We start from the raw sequence: 19,261 nt of genomic DNA on the forward strand, positions 1-19,261 counted from the left end.
GGGGTGGCGACTTTGAGGAGGGTGAATGAGGGGGAGAGTTGAGGGAAAAAGGTCAGGTGGGTGTTTTTGAGAAAGGTGAGAGGGGGCTTTGAGGGGGAAGAGTGTGATGGTTGCTTTGAGAGGAAGGGGTGAAATGGGTGAATTGGCACTGAAGTTGGAAAAAAAGAATGGTTGATGGATGCAATAAAGGCGAATTTTTAGAATAGAGAAAAGAAACGATGTAACAGTTGGATTTTTTCGGCAAGGTATGAGGGAAAGGTTGAATTGGGAGCAGTCTGTTGATATAGTGGAAGAGTCGTAAATTATTATACAGTAATGAGTCCCACACGTGTGAAAGAGGAAGATGAAGCATTATAAGCGATCGTTGTTGTTATTATTTTTGAGAGAGTTTTCATCAGATTAGGTAATGGAAATGTTGTAGAAAAAATCGTGAGATGAATGGTGAATTTGGATCGGTAAACGTATAGTAGGGGGTGTAAACAGATCATGTGGTTATGGGAGAAGCACGTGGCTATGGGAGGTGTGTCGTCAAAAGTGAATTTATTTATTTTAAATAAGGATTGCGTAACATTCGGAAAAGGGAAGGTTGAAGTAAAATCATGGAGGTGTATGGTAAATTTGGAACGGTAAACGCAAAGTGAAGCTGCTGGGTCGATGAAACTTATCAGGAAGAGGGTGGAGAGACACACGTGGTTTAGGGTGGTGTATAAATCGAAAGGATACAAGGAAGATGATCAATTTTTGATGTTTCTTTGAAGAATAGGTAAGATTGGTGAATGGAAGGTTGAAGGAAGAAATCGTGAAGGTAATGGCGAGTGTGGGTCAGCTCAGTAGAATGAAGATAGTGTGCTGGAAAAATATGAAGACGAAGAAATAGAATCGGGACTCGGTGTGCAAGGAGAAAGGTAGTTTTTTGTGGATTTAAGACAAGAAACAGGATGTTTTGTTGGGAGGGATGGGGCACGTTGGGAAAGTGGGGAAAATAGGAATTGAATGTAATAGGGAGAGAATACAAATAAAAACGATCGTACACCAAGAGGGGAAGGATGGTCTCAAGGAACCCGGTAAGACAAGGTCGACGAAAACTCACAAAATAGCACGATTTTTGAAGCAAAACCGAATTAGGAACACATAGAAACATGTGGGTGAGAAAATAACAGCTAAAATGGGACATATAACAACCGGAAACTTAACTTTGAGAAAGTCAGTAGAGAGCTCTGAGAGACCCTGCCGTCGCTCCAAACCCAGAACCGGAAGCTCTTCTACAAGCCTTGACGTTGTATATTGAAAGAAAAAAAAAGTGGAGCAGTTCCAAGATGGCGTCTCCCTTGGAAGCACGCACCAGGGAGGACCAACAGGTGTACGACTGGGACAGGAAGTTTAAAAGTGGAGTTCTTTCAGTTCGGGTGTGAGTTGTCTGGGCACCTATCTTGCAGACACCTTTGCGGAACCCCAGCATGTTGTGAATGATATGGTGTGCTGGACCATGACTAATGTTCAATTTGGAGACCACTTCATCCAGCAGAACGCAACGGTTTTCCCTGAGCACGCGTTCAACTCCTGCAACCATTTCTGTTGTGTCGGCCGTGTGAGGCCGGCCCATCGAGCAGCGTCTGTCACACTGGACACTCCACTTTTAAACTTCCTGTCCCAGTCGTACATCTGCTGCACCGACAAACATGCGTCACCATGTTGCATTTTCATTCTGCGATGGATTTCATTGGGATTCACGCCCTCACTTCCTAAGAAACACATGACAGAATGTTGTTCCTCCCTGGTGTATGCTTCTAAGGGAGCCGCCATCTTGGAACTGCTGTACTGCCGTCATATGCTCAATGTTGCCCGATCTAATACAGGCAAAACATGACTCTTACCCATAGATATAACGTATGTCGTCTACAACTACACACGTTACGTTCTCAAATTTATATCGCCATTTTAAGGTTACTTATTGACTGCTCCTCGTATATGACTGTCACGTAAGTCATGGTAAATCCACAACAAAGTAAATCCAATAACAGAATGCCTTTATGGTCTCAAAACTATTTTCCTTTGAAGAATGGAAGACTAGTCTTGATCATCAAAGTGTCGTTCTATTCTTAATCATCAATGCGCATGTCGTTCCATTCTTAATTGTGATGGTTAATGTCGTTATCGTCTTAATCGTGAAGGCTGGTATCATTCCGGTCTTTGTCGAGAAGGCTCGTGTCGTGCCAGTCTTAGTCGTGAAGACTAGTGTCATTCCGGTCTTTGTCGTGAAGGCTAGTGTCATGCCGGTCTTAGTCGTGAAGACTAGTGTCATTCCGGTCTTTGTCGTGAAGGCTCGTGTCGTGCCAGTCTTAGTCGTGAAGACTAGTGTCATTCCGGTCTTTGTCGTGAAGGCTAGTGTCATGCCGGTCTTAGTCATGAAGGCTAGTGTCGTGTTGTGCCGGTCTTAGTCGTGAAGGCTAGTGTCGTGCCGATTTTAGTCGTGAAGACTAGTGTCATGCCGGTCTTGGTCGTGAAGGCTAGTGTCGTGTTGTGCCGGTCTTAGTCATGAAGGCTGGCGTCATGCCGGTCTTTATCGTGAAGGTTGGTGTCGTGCCAGTCTTAGTCGCGAAGGCTAGTGTCATGCCGGTCTTAGTCGTGAAGGCTGGTGTCGTGCTGATTTTAGTCGTGAAGACTCGTGTCGTGCCGGTCTTAGTCGTGAAGCTGGTGTCGTGCCAGTCTTAGTCGCGAAGGCTAGTGTCGTGCCGGTCTTAGTCGTGAAGCTGGTGTCGTGCCGGTCTTAGTCGTGAAGGCTGGGGTCGTGCCGGTCTTAGTCGTGAAGGCTTGTGTCGTGCCGGTCTTAGTCGTGAAGGCTGGTGTCGTGCCGGTCTTAGTCGTGAAGGATGGTGTCGTGTCGGTCTTAGTCGGGAAGGCTGGTGTCATGCCGGTCTTTGTCGTGAAGGCTGGTGTCGTGCCGGTCTTAGTCGTGAAGGCTGGTGTCGTGCCGGTCTTCGTTGTGAAGGCTGGTGTCGTGCCGGTCTTAGTCGTGAAGGCTGGTGTCGTGCTGGTCTTTGTCATGAAGGCTGGTGGAGTTTGGATTAGTTTTAATAGTGAAGGTCAGTGTCGTTCTTATCTTCAAGGCTGGTCTCTTTGGGGTCTTGATCGTGAAGGCTGGTGTTATTAGAGTAATGGTCTTAGTTGTTAGGGCTACTGTTGGATTCTTTATCATGAAGGATGGTGTCATTAGGTTTTCAATCATGAAGGCTGGTGTCGTTTTGGTCTTTATCGTTTGGGTCACGATGTCATTAGGGTTTTGATCATGGAGACCTCGTTTTCTCCACCAAAGGGTTACTGCCAGAGCGGGCGGCTTCTCCTTCCCTCCCATGGCAATTAGGATACCTCAATTGATGATCTGTCTATTCCATCCATTGTTAACATCGACTCTTCTGCCTTTTTCCACATCGTCGGAGGTGTTTGCTCATGACAGACTTTGGTTCATCGATCTTGTTTGCCTCATATTTTAAGCAGCTACCGAGTTGTGGTTTCAGAGCAGATGAGCTATGAGGACTTTCAGCGTTGGTGCTGTTCGAGGCATAGGAGGGCATAATCCACTGAATCGGGTTGACGAGACTCAGCGGAGGCATCGTGTGTATATATCGCATAGGGTTGAGTTCATTGGTGTTGAGAGTGAGAACGTCGAAGTTGAATCATCATCCATGCATCATAAAGCTGTGCGAACATGTTCATGAAAAGTGAAAGAATAATGTAACATTATCAATTTTTCACTTGCTGTTTCATTGGTTTGTGTGACGTAATATGCACCTTGTGCACCATGATCAAAGAAAAAACTTTTTTGTTTGTTTTGTGTCAAGACTGTTTCTTTCCTGTCCAGGAACGATGGAGGTGGTGAACTCCGACTCTGATACGACGGTGGTGGAGGAAGCGATTGAGAAGTCTGATGCAGGGCCGACTCAAACGTTGGATGAAGGACTCGAGCTCGTGGTGAATGGGCAAGGTGTGTACGTTGCTGGTGGGTCTGCCTGCGATACTGGCTCGGCTTCAAGTACGAAGAATGTTGTCTGAAATTTCGATCTTTGCTTCATGCTACGCTGTTTGCTAAATGCTACTGGGCTTCAGAAAGGAAACTTATCGGTGCAAATTCTGTCGTTTTTCTTAATTATTATTTAAATTTGAATGATACGTTCGGATTATCAATGTCCCACCCATTTCGGCTTGGTACGTTTTCAGGATTGGCTTCGTTTTTTTTTCTTTACAAGAGTGAGGCTCATGGAAGAGCAAGGTAGATGTCAACCGTTTAGGCCTAGGTCACATTTGCCTCGGCGGCCATGGGGTCTCCAAAATCTACGGCCACTAGCAATTATACGGCGGCCGCAGTATTTCCACTGTCACACAATGTAGCAGTCACATATGTTTTTATTTTTCGGGGAGCTGCACAGTGTATTTTTAATTGTTGAGACCGAAAACGTGGGGTTGCCGTACGGTCTTTGATTTGATGTCGCACGGTGACCTTAGGGCATTCCTGCGGTGGCCATAGAATTTTCAAGGCAGATGCAAGGTGCCCGCAAGGCGACCGCAGGGGGACCGCAGGGGAGCCCTAAGGTGAACGTGCGGCCAGACGGACGGTAACGAATGGTGAATTTTTTTTTTTTTTTAAACCAGTTTTTTTTTTTCGGCTTGTCTAATTGCTACGGCGAACGTATAAATGAAAAAAGTTATAACTCCGTGTTATAATTCCACGGCGACCTGACGGCCTGTAAAATATAGCCATACGGCGTTGGGCCACCCTGAGGCCACCTCAGAAACTCTGCGGCCGCCACACGTTTCTGTCAATTCAGAGGGCGTACGGCCGCCGTATCCTCACCGTAGAGCAAATGTGACTTAGGCCTTAACCTGTATTCGAATCTCGGCCCAGCTATAAACTCTCATACTGGTGTTTCACATGCAGGGTGATTCATCAATGTGTGTGCCATCCCTCGTATGGACGTATGGACGTTAATTAAAAACCTCAAAGCTGTTTAACCTTGGTTTGAATCCTGACCTAGCTATAAACCATCATCCCGGTGTTTTACACGCAGGGCGTGTTTGTCCCTCAGATGGACGTTAAACTGGGCGTCCCATCTGCCAGCATTCGTTGATGGACATTAAAGATCCCATGGTGTCCTTCATGAAGAGTAGGCGAGCTATCGCCAGCACCATAAAACAAGTTCCAAGTTCCTCCCCTGACTCCCTGAGTCGGAGTGGCGACTCGACCAGGATTGTGTCGCAAGTTCGCAGCAATGCTCTGCATGGTACATGATGATGATAAATAAAGATCATGGTTCAGAATTAGGGATGACAAGAGATCGTAGTTACATGCTTGCTTGAAGCCCTGGAGGGAAAACTGAGATTGAACAGCCTCTGGAATGCAGTTCCATCGACTGGAGAAGCCTGGAACAAAAGAGTTGGTGTGTGCAGTCATCCTGGATTTTGGAAGTTTGATCAGCAGAGGGTTATTGGAAGAACATGAGCATCCTGGCGTAAATAAGGAGGATCGGAGGACTGATCGAGCATAACGGAGCAATGTTGGTGACCCTGTGCTTCGGCCTCATGACGGGAGATTCCAATAACGCTGAGACTTTAGATTCTGCAGAATCCAAGAGAGACGGATGTGATTGTGCAGCATCAGCCCATAGCAGAGAGCAGTACTCTGTTGAACTACCGACAAAAGCATTGCCGGAGTTGCTGAAGTCGATTTCCATGTACTGTGTTCCCATGGAGCATTGAACAATGCATGTCTAAGCACAGCAAGCACGAGACTAGTTTGATGAAGACTGACTGGTCCTCGTACTGCACTGAAAAAACAAATTGCTTCTTGTTCTTCTTCTTCTTATCCTTGGGCCTGTCCGAAGGAAGGGAAAACAAAAGTTCACAGTCGCTGCCCCTCTGACAAACGACTCTCCTTTAAAATGTGTTTGTTGTCAGTCCGCTATAAGTGCTATGACTTGTGCTCGGATATATACTTGTTAATCCTCAGATACTTATGCATTGTTTGTTTCCTGTACCCAATTCTTTTTTTTGTACACAAAGACCGAATGGATCAGGACGTAACAGGAATTGATGGACAAAATCAACAGATGTGGGGGTGAATGTAGAGTAGGAGAGGACGAATGAGGTGGACAAGATGGATGCAGAAGCAAACTCTCAGGAAGGGAAAAGTAGTAATTTGGAAGGAGGAAGGATTGGGTGGTCTGGGGTTAACGAGGGTAGAAAAGATCATGCTTTGAGTTGGGGGATGATCTGAGGTGGTGATGAACAGCTGTCTTGAAGACCTGGAGGGAAGGAAGAGATGGAAGAGAATTTGGAAGTTGGTTCCACAGGTGGGGAAAGAGAGTAACAAAGGAGGTGAGCAGTGATCCTGGATTTTGGTGGTTTCTGGAGAACCATGTGTGCTCTGCCAAAACCTGGGGGGATGGACACAGAGAGGGCAGAGGGTACAAGACCAGAATGGAGGTGGAAGAAGACAGAGACCACCGACCAGTCTGCGATGGCAAGTGATAGACCCATAGACTCGGCTTCAGCATGGTAGATTCCAATTATCTTGAAGGCCTTGGTTTCCACGGAGTCAAGCTGAGCAAGATGTGAGGCTGGCAGAGTTCAGAGGGGAGAGCAGTGCTCCATCAAGCTGTGTATGAAAGCTATGCAGGTGGACAGGAGTTCAGGTGTGCCAAGGAAGGACTTCGTGCGACGTCGGATGCCCAGTCGGCGATTGAATTTGGAGGTCAACTTTTAAAAATGTGGTTTGCCCAAGAAAGATCATGGCTGATGGTGAGACCCAGCAATTTGAATGACTGAGCTTCCTCAAGAAGATTGTTATGAAATTAGATGGGAGGGTGGGGGGTGGGGGGGTTGCCAGAATGTCCTTTTGGAGAGTGAGAGTGTTATGTTTATCTGGATTGAAAGACTTATTCCAAGTGTTTGACCAGTTTGTGATTTTGACAACTTGCTTTTCATTCCTCATCGTGCTAGCGACTCCAATAATCCCTGGCCATATCATCGTGTTGTCTCCTGCTCAGGTTTTCTCATCACTATAAAATCAGAGCCTCAACCTTCTGAAGAAGAGGAACAGAGATTGCACTGGAAGCCACTGAACAAAGGTAAAGGATGACATGTGATGGACCTTGATGCCTTCTTGCTTGACAGCAAGTACTCTGATCTTTGTGATGTTTGAGTGGCTAAAAGCAGGAAGCCCATTTACCTTTAATGTGTCTTGTGTTGCTATAACAGGCCAATAATACCCACGCCCCTCCTTTCAACACCCACCTCTAACCCCCCCCCCCTTCCTCCCCATGTACTCCATATGTACCCATGGCCCTCCCATACTCTTAACTCCTCCCTGAAACTCCTGAAACTTATTTTTCTGTACTCTGTTTTTAGCTCTCCTGTTCGAAGAACAGAGAGCTATAGCGATACCCCCGGCGTCAGCGTGAGTGTGAAAATGTTAAAGTTTTTGGTGCAAGTTATTTTTTCCTTTCTAATGTTTTTATCTACCACACTATTTTTTATACGCCCGATATATATTTATATTGGGGCGTATTATGTGATACCGGTCGTCCGTCTGTCCGTCTGTCCGTCTGTCCGTCCGCTCCTGTCCGTACTCTAACTCCCAAAGTTTTCAACTTTCACGTTTCATATTTGGTACATAGGTACAGACTGTGGAGATGGTGTGTCGCGACATACGTTCGTCATCTCAAGTGGTTGCCATGGCAACCAGGATGCTGTTTTCCATGTAGTAGCACAATTCTGTATTTACCTTCTTGTTCGGGCGTATATTGTGCTCACTTGCACTCTTGTTACTCATTACAATATACAAATACATATATTGCTTTAAAATTATTTGGATCAGACTTCACTGCAATGCTTTATAAAAAATATTAATTATTAGACGAGTCTTTTAAAAACGATAAATGTATAAACAGGCGAGCATTGGGTGGCTTTGACACCAACTCTCTGGTTATAGTTATAAATTTTGGACACGAAGGACAAAATGTCCACAAAGAGTGGGATGTGTGGACAGCCATCAAACACCGTGCTCACGCAGACGTCACGGTTCGCACCGGGACATTGTGATAATCATTCATCCATTTACGTACCATACTCTACACGGAACAGTCTCCCAACTAGGGTGACAATCCCGGATGGGTCGCCACGTCGATACAGGATACTCGACTGAGGTTACTGGAACTTGTAATTTGTTTCTGGGTGTCGGTGATAGCTCGCTCGCCTGAAACAACTTTAATGGGACCACCACTCGTCGTTCATATGCAGTGCCCTCTGTAAGTTAGAGCAGAAATTTGTAATTTGTTTCTGGTTGCTGGCCTATTCTTCATGAAAGACACCGATGGAACTTTAACGTCCACAAACTAATGCTGGCAGACAGGACGGCCAGCTTGATGTCCATCTAATTAAGGAATGGCACCCAGTTGCGAAACACCAGGATGACGGTTCATAGCTGCGTTGGGATTCAAACCCTGTAGGCTGGACAGCTCAGAGGCGTGTGTGCGTAACTTTTGGAGGCTATCCTCCCAGCCCAAATGGGACAAATAATTATTATTGCCTTTTATTACCTCCTCCACCACCGAAGGTGAACGGAGATAGTTTTCACCCCTGTCCGTTGCTCCGTCTGTGAGTGAGATATGCCAAAAAAAGTCGACGGATTCGGCCAAAACTTGATGGACAGGTTGGGTGTGTAACAAAGACGAATTGATTTGATTTTGGTGACGATTCGGATCCGGATACGAGAATTTTTTTTTTTTAATCTTTGAAGCAATTCTCCTCCAATGAGGGATCAGGCCAAAAATGATACGTGGCAGGATATCTCAAAAATTTGTGGACGGATTCGGATGAAACCTGATGGATAAGCTGGGTAGGTGACAAGAACAAGGCGATTACATTTTGTTGTGTGACAAGGAGTTAATGGTCTGGATGCAGATCCGGCCCATCAGTGGCATACAGAACGTAAGCCGTTCAGCCTGGCGGAGGTATGCACACGACTTACCGAGTGCCGTTCTAGTTTGTAAGTCCTTTCATAATAATGTCAAGGGGCTTTTTGTGAGTTTTATTGTTTTGTTTTTTTTTCTTTTCTCTTTTTGAAGCTGACGATGTACCAAGCCATAGCTACGAGGAAGTGGTCGATCGCAATTTCAAGCTGGAGTTTTCGAATGAAATGGAAGAAATCGAAGATGGAGGAAGACTATATCGTTACGAGACGGGTGAGATTGGTTGAAAAATACAATTCCTTTTATCCCTGTCGTATCACCTCTCATGGCACTACTGTCCATCAACGCAGCCCGGTTCGACCCAAAATCTTTGAGCCATTAAAATGTCAGTGTCATCAAATTGTGTGTTTAGGGTCTGGAGGGGGGGAGTTGTATGATTTTTATTTTTTTATTTTAAAAGGGAAAGGATGGGAAGGCTGGTGAAGTGTTAGAGGAGAAAATTAGCTCGTTTTGGGAACGAAAGTGGGGGGGGGGTTGGGTTGGGGGGGTTACAATGTGGTATAAATTGTACAATAATACTATACTTCAATCCTGTTGTTTAGATTCCTTATGCGATTAACTTTTTGTTTTGAATGGAAGAATACCTAAAAGGATCAATCGAATGTCGGAGAGTGGATCGACCACCGACCACAATGTGTCCTTTTTATAAAATTTCGACCGAACCTTATTGATCAGATGTGAACACTGAGTTTTGTGGACAACGTCGGCAGAGGGCTCTTACCCTTGGGAAAGACGTAGTGATGGGTACCAACCTCTGCTAAATCGTCATTGTTGCTATGCGGCACTTCGCTGCAGGTTAGTGTCTATTCTCACGAGGACGCAGCTGTGCTGCTGATGCAGTGCCCCCTGTAGGCTGGAGCAGGAAATTGGAATTTCTTCGTGGTGCTGGCAATAGCTCACCTGCTCTTTGTGAAGGACACAGTGGGATCTTTAACGTCCATCAACTAATGCTGGCAGATGGGACGCCCAGTTTAACGTCCATCTGAGGGACAAACACACCCTGCGTGTAAAACACTGGGATGATGGTTTATAGCTCGGTCAGGATTCAAACCAAGGTTAGACAGCTTTGAGGTGATTACACATAACTATCGGGGCTAGGCTATCCTGCCAACCCCTTTATAGCAAAGTTATAACGGGGATGTTCTGCACCAGAGGATAGGTATTTCTTGGTAATGATGTAAAAGCATGGGATTGGTTGGGGTGGAAAAGGGGGAAGATTGATACTTTGAAATTGTGTTCTTGGACAATTCTAACCAACACTTCAAATGACCCAGGTGAATGTTTTTGGATGCCAGAGCTATTTTGATCTGTGTGCAAACACCCCCTCGCACATACACCTGGTGGAAAGCTTCCCTTTAACCAAGACTCCAGACCTTAGCCTTTGCGTTCGGACACAACTTCTGACTTTTTACGTTTACAGTCGTGTTGTTAAATATTGTGGTTATTGTTTTGTCGCATGTTCATTCTTTGTACAGAGTTGGAAGTGCGGTTGAACTGCACAGATACCGGCAGCCCAAGTTCGAGCGTTGCTGAGGACGTCCGGACTTGCCACCCCTATTCCAAGCCCATAGACATGCAGCCAACACAGACCGTAATGGTGCTCGTCGAGGACACGAAATTGAATGCAATGAATAAACACGAATGCAATGTATGCGGAAGGGTTTGTAAGAACAGGTCTCGTTTGCTGATGCACATGAATTGCCACACGGGTAAAAGACCCTTTAAGTGCGACGTGTGCGGTAAGAATTTCACACGCAAGGCCAATCTGAAGCAACATTCCGAATTCCACACAGGTGTCCTCCGTTCTAGGCCTCACAAGTGCAATGAATGTGGGAAAGGATTCTTAAACAAATCCAGTTTGGGTGCTCACATGAGATATCATACAGGTGAGCGTCCTTACAAGTGTGAGCAGTGCGGTAAAGCTTTTCATCAAAAGTCGGGACTCGTAGTCCATAAAAAGTTTCACTTTGATGAGCGACCGTTTCAGTGTGACATTTGTGGTAAGGGTTTTCACGTGAGATCTGGCTTGGTGACCCATCAAAAGTTTCACATCGGCGAACGACCGTTTGCTTGCAAACAATGCGGCAAGGCGTTCCACCAAAAATCCGGCCTGTTGGCGCACATCCAGTCTCATACGGGGGAGAGACCCTTCGAATGCAAGGAGTGCGGCAAGGCGTTCATGCGTAAATCTCACCTGAAATCTCACACCAAGATCCACAGCGGCGAAAGGCCGTTTTCTTGCAAAGAGTGTGACAAGGCTTTCATGTCCAAATCGAACCTCACTCAACACATGAGGTGTCATATCGTTGGCCAGAACGCCAGGCCACACAAGTGCCCCGAGTGCGACAAAGCGTTTCGATGGAAACCGGACCTCATGGTACACCGGAGGTTGCACACGGACGAAAGGCCTCACAAGTGCGATGAATGTGGAAAAGCTTTCAACAAGAAATCCGGCCTGGTGGTCCATCAGCGATTGCACACTGGCGAGAAGCCTTTCAGTTGCGAGAAATGCGGTAAGGCTTTTAGCAATAAATCGGGCCTGGCGAGCCACAGGACTATTCACTTTGGCGGACGACAGTTCGAGTGCATGGAATGCGGTAAAACCTTTGTTCAGCGATTGGGCCTGTTGGAGCACATCAGGTCTCACACTGGCGAAAGGCCGTACGAGTGCACTGAATGTGGGAAATCGTTTTGTCGCAAGTCTGTGCTGACCGTCCACCAGGGGTGCCATTCCGCCGATAAACGATTCAAATGCAAAGAATGTGACAAGGGTTTCAGTCGCAGGTCCGACCTGACGACGCATCTGAAAATGCACAACAGACATCGCCGTGCGATGGAGCGCTTGAAGGCGAATGAAGACAAGTGCCTCGACACTCAGTGAAACGATGTCATTTACGGCGTGACAGCTTTGCATGTGGGAATTCAGTTCAGAGGTCGTCGTGGTTCTACGATGGAGCCTCAGTTTTCGCTGCAGCAGTCTGATTCAGACTGAGAATCGCACCCACTGTGAGGGCAAATTAAATAAAGGTGACCGATCTGATTTGCCGCATATATATATATATATATATATATTTAGTGTATATATATCCCTCAGGGAAATGTACTGTTCGAATGCAGAGCAAAATGGTGAAAGTTGTTTGGAGATCTGGTGGAATCTTCCATTTCTACTCCCCCTGTATATTTAAACGAAACAAAAGTGGAATTTCAAAAAATTTGAATGACTACAACTCACCATTTTTTTTTATTAACATTATTATTATTATTATTATTATTATTATTATTATTATTATTATTATTATTATGTTTTTCACATTGCTTTGTGCTAAAAGGAAGCGGCAGGCACAGTTTCATCGAATCCCCCAATAATAAAAATTCTCGTCAAGACGGCCGTTTTATGGCCACCGGCGACGTTACGGGCATGGCGTCGAATCGTGGAGAAAGCACGCCTGCCACCCCATAAATCCTCAGGGGATTTGGAGAGGTTGCAGAGTGTAATACAGTATATAGATTTATTTTTTCATACAAGTACGTCAAATTCGCGATTGAGAGAATCGGGTAATCCTCGCTTTTTGAAATTTTCACATGGCTTGAAACGGCCTTGTTTTTTCCAACTGTGTTGTTACAGCGAAGTTGTGGAATTTCAACCTCATTCTTCGATTGACAAATGGAAACTATTTGGGATGTAAAAAGTTATTTATCAGCCCCTTCCAATCACCGCCGCCACCACCACCACCAACCCACCCCCGATTGTAGCTTGTTCTTCACCCTCATCGATTGCAGTGCGTTGAACTGGTTGACACTTAAATTAAGAGCAGGAAATGGAAATGTGGTTTACAAGGCGGCAATGTTGCAGTGCGTGTGTTTAAACGACATCGTCTTCACCTGCTCATCTTTTTCTTCAAGCCCGTCATGTTTATTTGTTTCTCACGTTTTGATCTCTAAGATCCATGTACATAACCGTCGCTTTAAAGCAGCAACCTCATCTGAGAGGTTTTATTGTTTCGAAGTTGACAAGGCAGCATGTTATTATTTTATTATTATTTTATTTTCCCTTATCTTCTCTGTATGTTGTCGGTTCGCTTTATGTGTCCCTCTGTACAGTCTGATTTGTAGCTTTCACGAAAATGTTTGCATCCACATAAAAAAGTGTATCTGAAACTGCAGAAAATGTGTAAATAAAGATTTGGGGGTTTTTTTGCTATAAACAAAACCTCCGCTGTGTCTAAACCTCATGGTGATCCATTTGAAGGTTCTTTTGCAATTAAAAGTTTGATTTCCTTTGTTTGTTTGTTTTTGCAGCATGGCAACAGTTCAGACTGCTGGAGGGGAAGCTGTGATTTCACAAAAGTTGATCTGAAATCATGGTTGGTGTTTTTTATTTATTTGTTTGATTTTATTTATCCTCATCTTTCGTGCGCTATGCAGTTGAAGGCCTGAACGACGGCTCTCCACCATTTCCGATCTCATCAGGATAGACATTGGGCTCGTTCCATCGCGATTCCAGCTTCCGGTAGATCCCTCTCCACTGCTTGCTTCTCTCTGGTTAATTTATTATTTATCACATTACATTTTTGGAGTAAAATCAAAGCTCATGGAAAAGCCGGTTACAGATAAAGGAGAGAGGCCGATGCATTAACAATAAATTGGTTTCTGCCATTGAGGCCATGGCATGTTGTTTTAGCATCGGCATGACGTGGTTGCAAAGCCGATGGTTCCAAGCCCGAAGGTATCTGGCAACATCAGCCAGTCACTCCCAGAGACCTTTGTGGAAGTAAAGTTCGAGGATCTGCGTCCCCAGCTGGAAGTCCGAGAGCCTAGCGGTGGGATCTCCATAGTCCATGAGCTTCTCTTGAAGAAGGTGCGCTGCCTGTGAGCAATCCTCCTCGGCACCTGCCATGGCATGCGTAACCCAATACTATGCGAATGATATAAGATTTGGCTCGTAAATGTAACTTGCTAAACACTCAAACTTTTGGTTGACCCGACAAATACATTATTGTTTTTTGAAAATAAAATGGTCAATTTTTTTTTTCTTTTTATTTGTAGAGAGTGCATTAGTGCAATGCTTTTTCACACACTTTCAGGCGATGCCAAAACGACAGAACTCTTATACTTGTGAGTTGATATCGGCAAAGGAGTGCAGTGGATACCTGTGCCCTTAAATCTACTAAATGGTTTAATTAAGAAGCCAAATTGTACCCCTGATGTCAACGAGTAGCACCACTTTGGTTTGAAACCCAATGATTTATTGTAGACGTACAAATAGGGAAACTAACAGAGGATAAATGGATAAGGAAGTTTAATTCATAGAACACTAGTCTTTACCCTGTGCAATCTTGAGAAATGGGAAGGGTTACCCCTCCCTCTTTATGCCAAGATGTGGAGTTCCTGCGAGGAGAATGCACAAGCAAAGAGGAAGAAGAGGAGCATCCGGAACAAAAAAAATTAGCAACTTGCGAGTGTCTAATCTGGAGCAGTGCTTACAGAGGAGTAAGAGTCAAAGAAAGCTGAAAGGCGGTTTAAAAATTGGGGTAGCGCTCGGGAAAGCAGACGAGCTCACTTGAAGCTAACAAAATTTTTTTTCTAAAGTACCATACTATTTCTGCTGCAACTCAATGGAGAACATAATAAAACAAATTGTGTGAACCCCAATATATATATATATATATATATATATATATATATATATATATATATATATATATATATATATATATATATATATATATATATATATATATATATATATATATATATATATATATATATATACATACGCACACACTCATACAGGCAGTCCTTGGGTTACATAAATTATGTGTATATCTGTTTTCCATCAGGTTTTTAATTAACAAAAAAGAGAGGGATCTAACTGAAGGACTCTGAGATCCGTATGTTACTTTCCGCAGCCATGTTTCCCTATCCCCATTTATCCCAGAAGGAATTAAGCTCAGATGTCCTCAATGTCAGGCATGAGATTACGGCCATTTCTCTGGACATATCTTGAGCTTTTGATGCAGTCTGGTCTGGCATCCTGCCTTATTCTCCAAACTCTCTGCCTCAGTCACGCAAGGTTAACTCCACTCATGGCTTACTGACTTCCTCTACTCGTGTGGTGAACATGTGGCTCTCAGTGGAATCCTTTCACCTCCTCTCCCTCTCAAGGCTGACTGCCCCCAAGTTAGTGCTTTGGGCCCAGTCCTATTCCTAATGTTCATCGATGATCTCTGAATCTCTGTAAAATCCTTTTTATCTATTTGTTGATGACTCCACCCTGTGCCGTGACATCCGTCATCCTTCAGACAGGCAGGTTGCAGCCTTCTCCTTCTCTTCAGACCTTGACAAAATCTGAAGCTCATCAAACACTTGGAATATGTCTTTCAATCCTGACAAACCTCACACTCTCACTATCTCTCTCCGAAAGGACCGTCTGGTAAACGCTCCAATATACTTTCTTAACAATCCTCTTGAGGAAGTTCAGTCATTCAAACTCCTGCGTCTCACTCTCAGCCATGATCTTTTTTGGGCAAACCACATTTCAAAGTTGGCCTCCAAAGCCAGTGACCGACTGGGCATTCTCCGACGTACAAAATCCTTCCTTGGCACACCTGAACTCCTATCCAACGACAAGGTCTTCATCCACAGCTTGATGAAGTCCTGCTCTACCCTCTGGGTTCGCTCCCCTGCATCACACCTTGCTCAGCTTGACGCCATGGAAACCAAGGCCTTCAAGATTATTGGAATCTCCCGCGATGAGGCCGAGATTATTGGTCTATCACTGCGCCATCACAGACAGGTTGGTGATCTCTCGTTATTCTATCGCCTCCTTTCTGGTCTTGCACCCTCTGCTCTTTCTGTGCTTGTATCCCCCAACCCCCAGGTTTCTGCAGGGCACACACCATCCACAATCAACCACCTTCTGGTTAAACTATCTGAATCCTGGATCACTGCTCACCTGCACTCATTTGTTCCTCTTTTGTCCCATCTGTGGAACCAACTTCCATATTCTCTTCAATCTTATTCATCCCTCTAGGTCTTCAAGACGGCTGTCCACCACTATATCAGATCGTCCCCAATCCAAAACCATGATCTTTTCTGCCCTTGTTGATTTACCCCCCCCCCCGCCCAACCCCTCTCCAGTCCTACCTCCTTACACATTTCTGGTTTTCCCTCCTCAGAGTTTCCTTCTGTATCCATCTAGTCCTACCCGATGCGTCCTCTCCTGCCCCTCACTCCCCCCACACCAATTGTTTGTCGAAGTCTACATTGTCTTGGCCTTCAACTCTGCTGTTAGTGTCTCCCCCATCTCTCAACTATTCCTTTTGTCCTGTTGTGTCTTGATCCGTTCAGTGTACTAATTCTAGCTCTTCCACGAGCCCCAGCAATGTATACAAAAAAAGAGGTTGCACAACACGGTTTTGCCGAATGCGCCATTTTCCAGGAATGACTCGGCATCCTCCATCCCCCATGCTGGATGAGGATTTACTGATATTGCTATACTGGAGGTTTTTGGAAGTGCCAACAATATGATTTGTGTTCTGCAGTACTGTCTGACCCTGCTATTCGTAGATTTTCTATTCGGGGACCCCCGCTTATTTGCAGGTCATAAAGTGTGACCTGCTTCTACGTTCGTGCTTCGCATATTCGCTTCTTTATTTATTTATTTATTTATTTTTAATATGTACACTTCAGGACTGGTCTCCTATATCCACCTGGGAAATTGGAAATCAGCCAACATTACAGCATTACATAAAAAAGGTGCAAAAACAGATCCCCTGAACTACAGACCAATTGGCTTACTGTACTTCCAATCGTCAACATGGTTGTGGAATCCATAATCTCAGTTGACAAAATCATTCCTTTTTTTCCAACAGCCTCATCTCGGATCAATTCAGATTCAGACCTGGTCACTCGACCTTGGAAATGTTGTTTCTACTCTCCCAACAATGGATGAAAGCTCTCAATATCAGACATGAGATCAGGGCCATCTCTCTGGACATATCTCGAGCTTTTGATACACTCTGGTATCCTGCCTTCCTCTCCAAACTCTCTACCTATGGAATCCAAGGCGAACTCCACTCTTGGATTACTGACTTCCTCCACTCTCGTAGCCATCGTGTGGCTCTCAACGGAACCCTTTCATCTCCTCACCCTGTCAAGGCTGGAGTACCACAAGGCAGTGTTGGAGGCTCCATATATATTATTCTAATCTTCATCAGTGATCTCACTGACTCTGGAAAATCCTCTATCTCATTGATGACTGCACCCTCTGTCGTGACATCGCTCATCCTTCTGACAGACAGGCAGCAATCCTCTTCCCTCTCATCAGACCTTGACAAAATCGCAATTTTGCTCATGTATCCATATCGTCCATCCTTTTGTGTTCTCCCTTACCCTTCATCTTTGCCTGCATCCCTTGTTTGTCTGTCTCCGTCTACTTTCTCCCTTCACCCTGCTGTTGTTGATCCCCTTTCTCCTGCTGTTCTCTTTGTTATGTTGTGTCCTGATTTGTTCTGTGTAATCGTTCTTGCATTAATTAATTTAAATTTAAAGAAATAAACACTGCCCCGCCGTTCCCGTCATTTTTCAGGAACGTGTTCCGCACAGCTAGGGGGGGTCTGTCCATTCAAATTGTATGATAGAATTGAAATATAAAGGATGTTTGAAAAGCTATAGAAAAGAAAACCCAAACAATTTAAGTTTACAGCTGTTGATAGGTTGGAGATGTGTTTTTGCACCTCCTTATTTACGAATAAAATTCAACATCTTTGATGCGAGGGATCTTTGGGTAGCCCCAGGAGCTATATCGGTTATCTCCTTGCTTGTACGATCAAGTGAAACTGACCGGGAAGAATCAACAACACGTTAAAATAATTATTCGTGCCTGTTGTTTGTGTCCTTTGTGAAGTCCCAAAAACAGTCAGTTTCAAGTTTGGAATGATTTTCAATTTTTTTGACAGATTGAAGCAATTGCTTCGCGCATGCACCCGTGGGGTAGTAACCAGCAATTATGCTTTGGGCCAACATGGGAAGCTAAAGAACAAGGGTGAAGGACTAATATGGAAATAATAAAATGGATCAGGCCTGCTGTGAAGATTGAGGGAGCGAGAGTCAGACGAAGTCCAGGGAGAGGTTACCATTAGCCGCCGAGGCTGTGTGAAAGACATGGTGGTGATCCGCCATCCGTCCCCGTTCCAACCGGTCCAGCCATCAGTCGACCGACTTAAGCAACGGGCAGAAAATGAACCAGTCAGAGGGATTTTTTTGCAAATGCACGTTCAAATGTCTCAATACAGCACCAGAATAACAGTAAATTGCACGGTGAGGGGAGAGGTTTGGAATAAATACCACCTCCCGTGCAGCCCAAAAATGCAACATCTATATCCTTGTCAAAATCTTCAGGCATGAGTCGAATTTAAGTGAATTATAGACTTGAAAGTCATCTTTTCATCACGTCACCTTTATTTAAACGAAAGGGCTGACAGGATGGCCTAGCCCAAGCGGTACGCACACTCACCTCTAAGCTGTCTCGCCTGGATTTAAATCCTGACCAAGGTATACAATGCCAACCCAGTGTTTCACGGACATGGTGATTCATCAATATGTGTGTTGTCCCTCAAATGGACGTTGAACGGGAATCCTGTTTGCCAGCATTTGTTGGTGGACGTTAAAGATCCCACGGTGTCCTTCGTGAAGAGTAGGCGAGCTTTCGCCGGCACCCTGAACAAATTCCAAATTCCTGCCCGAACCAGCAGAGGGCATTGCATCAGCGCCCTTCTCCGAAACTACGCACTCAATTCCGATGAAACTGGACGACAACCTTCATCACCCATGATATACCAAAGATTGGTCATGACATTATAAAAGATTGGGGTCTCGGGGGGTGTACGGATAGGAGGGGGGGAGGTTGTCCCCCAAAATATGTATTTGCGATGCCCTTGGCCACTTATGCTACTCCACAGCCATGTGCTGCATACAAATGAAGAAGAAGAAGACATCCCATTGTTTATCTGGAATTTTGTAACATTTATTTATCCCCACTGGGGCACAAAATTGAACCAGGTGTCGAAAAAGTGGTGATGGATATCAACACTTATTCAGTATCGTTCGGACGGAGCCACCACTCAACAGGCTGTAATCACAGTCCTTTGCAGCAATGCTCACTCCAGTAGCTGTCTTGGCCTCACTGTAGATGCTCACCTTAAGTGTTGTTGTTCATCAAATTGGTCATTGGAAAG

At 44.9% G+C, this 19,261-nt stretch overlaps 1 protein-coding gene across 1 annotated transcript in view; it reads left to right on the forward strand.

The window, feature by feature from the left end:
• Window positions 1–13,255, forward strand: part of LOC147009983 (uncharacterized) — a 50,107-nt gene extending 36,852 nt beyond the window's left edge. The window contains exons 7-10 of the mRNA XM_085861218.1: window positions 3,860–4,030; window positions 7,041–7,121; window positions 9,120–9,236; window positions 10,499–13,255. Of these exons, the coding sequence (XP_085717344.1) occupies window positions 3,860–4,030; window positions 7,041–7,121; window positions 9,120–9,236; window positions 10,499–11,904 (1,775 nt within the window). The 3' untranslated portion in view covers window positions 11,905–13,255. The remainder of the gene's footprint in view (window positions 1–3,859; window positions 4,031–7,040; window positions 7,122–9,119; window positions 9,237–10,498) is intronic.
• Window positions 13,256–19,261: the final 6,006 nt, after the last annotated feature.

Source organism: Eptatretus burgeri, chromosome 17 (assembly GCF_056783735.1).
Source record: "Eptatretus burgeri isolate ZD-2024b chromosome 17, Ebu_testis_v1, whole genome shotgun sequence".
In the NCBI taxonomy this organism is placed as follows: Eukaryota; Metazoa; Chordata; class Myxini; order Myxiniformes; family Myxinidae; genus Eptatretus; species Eptatretus burgeri.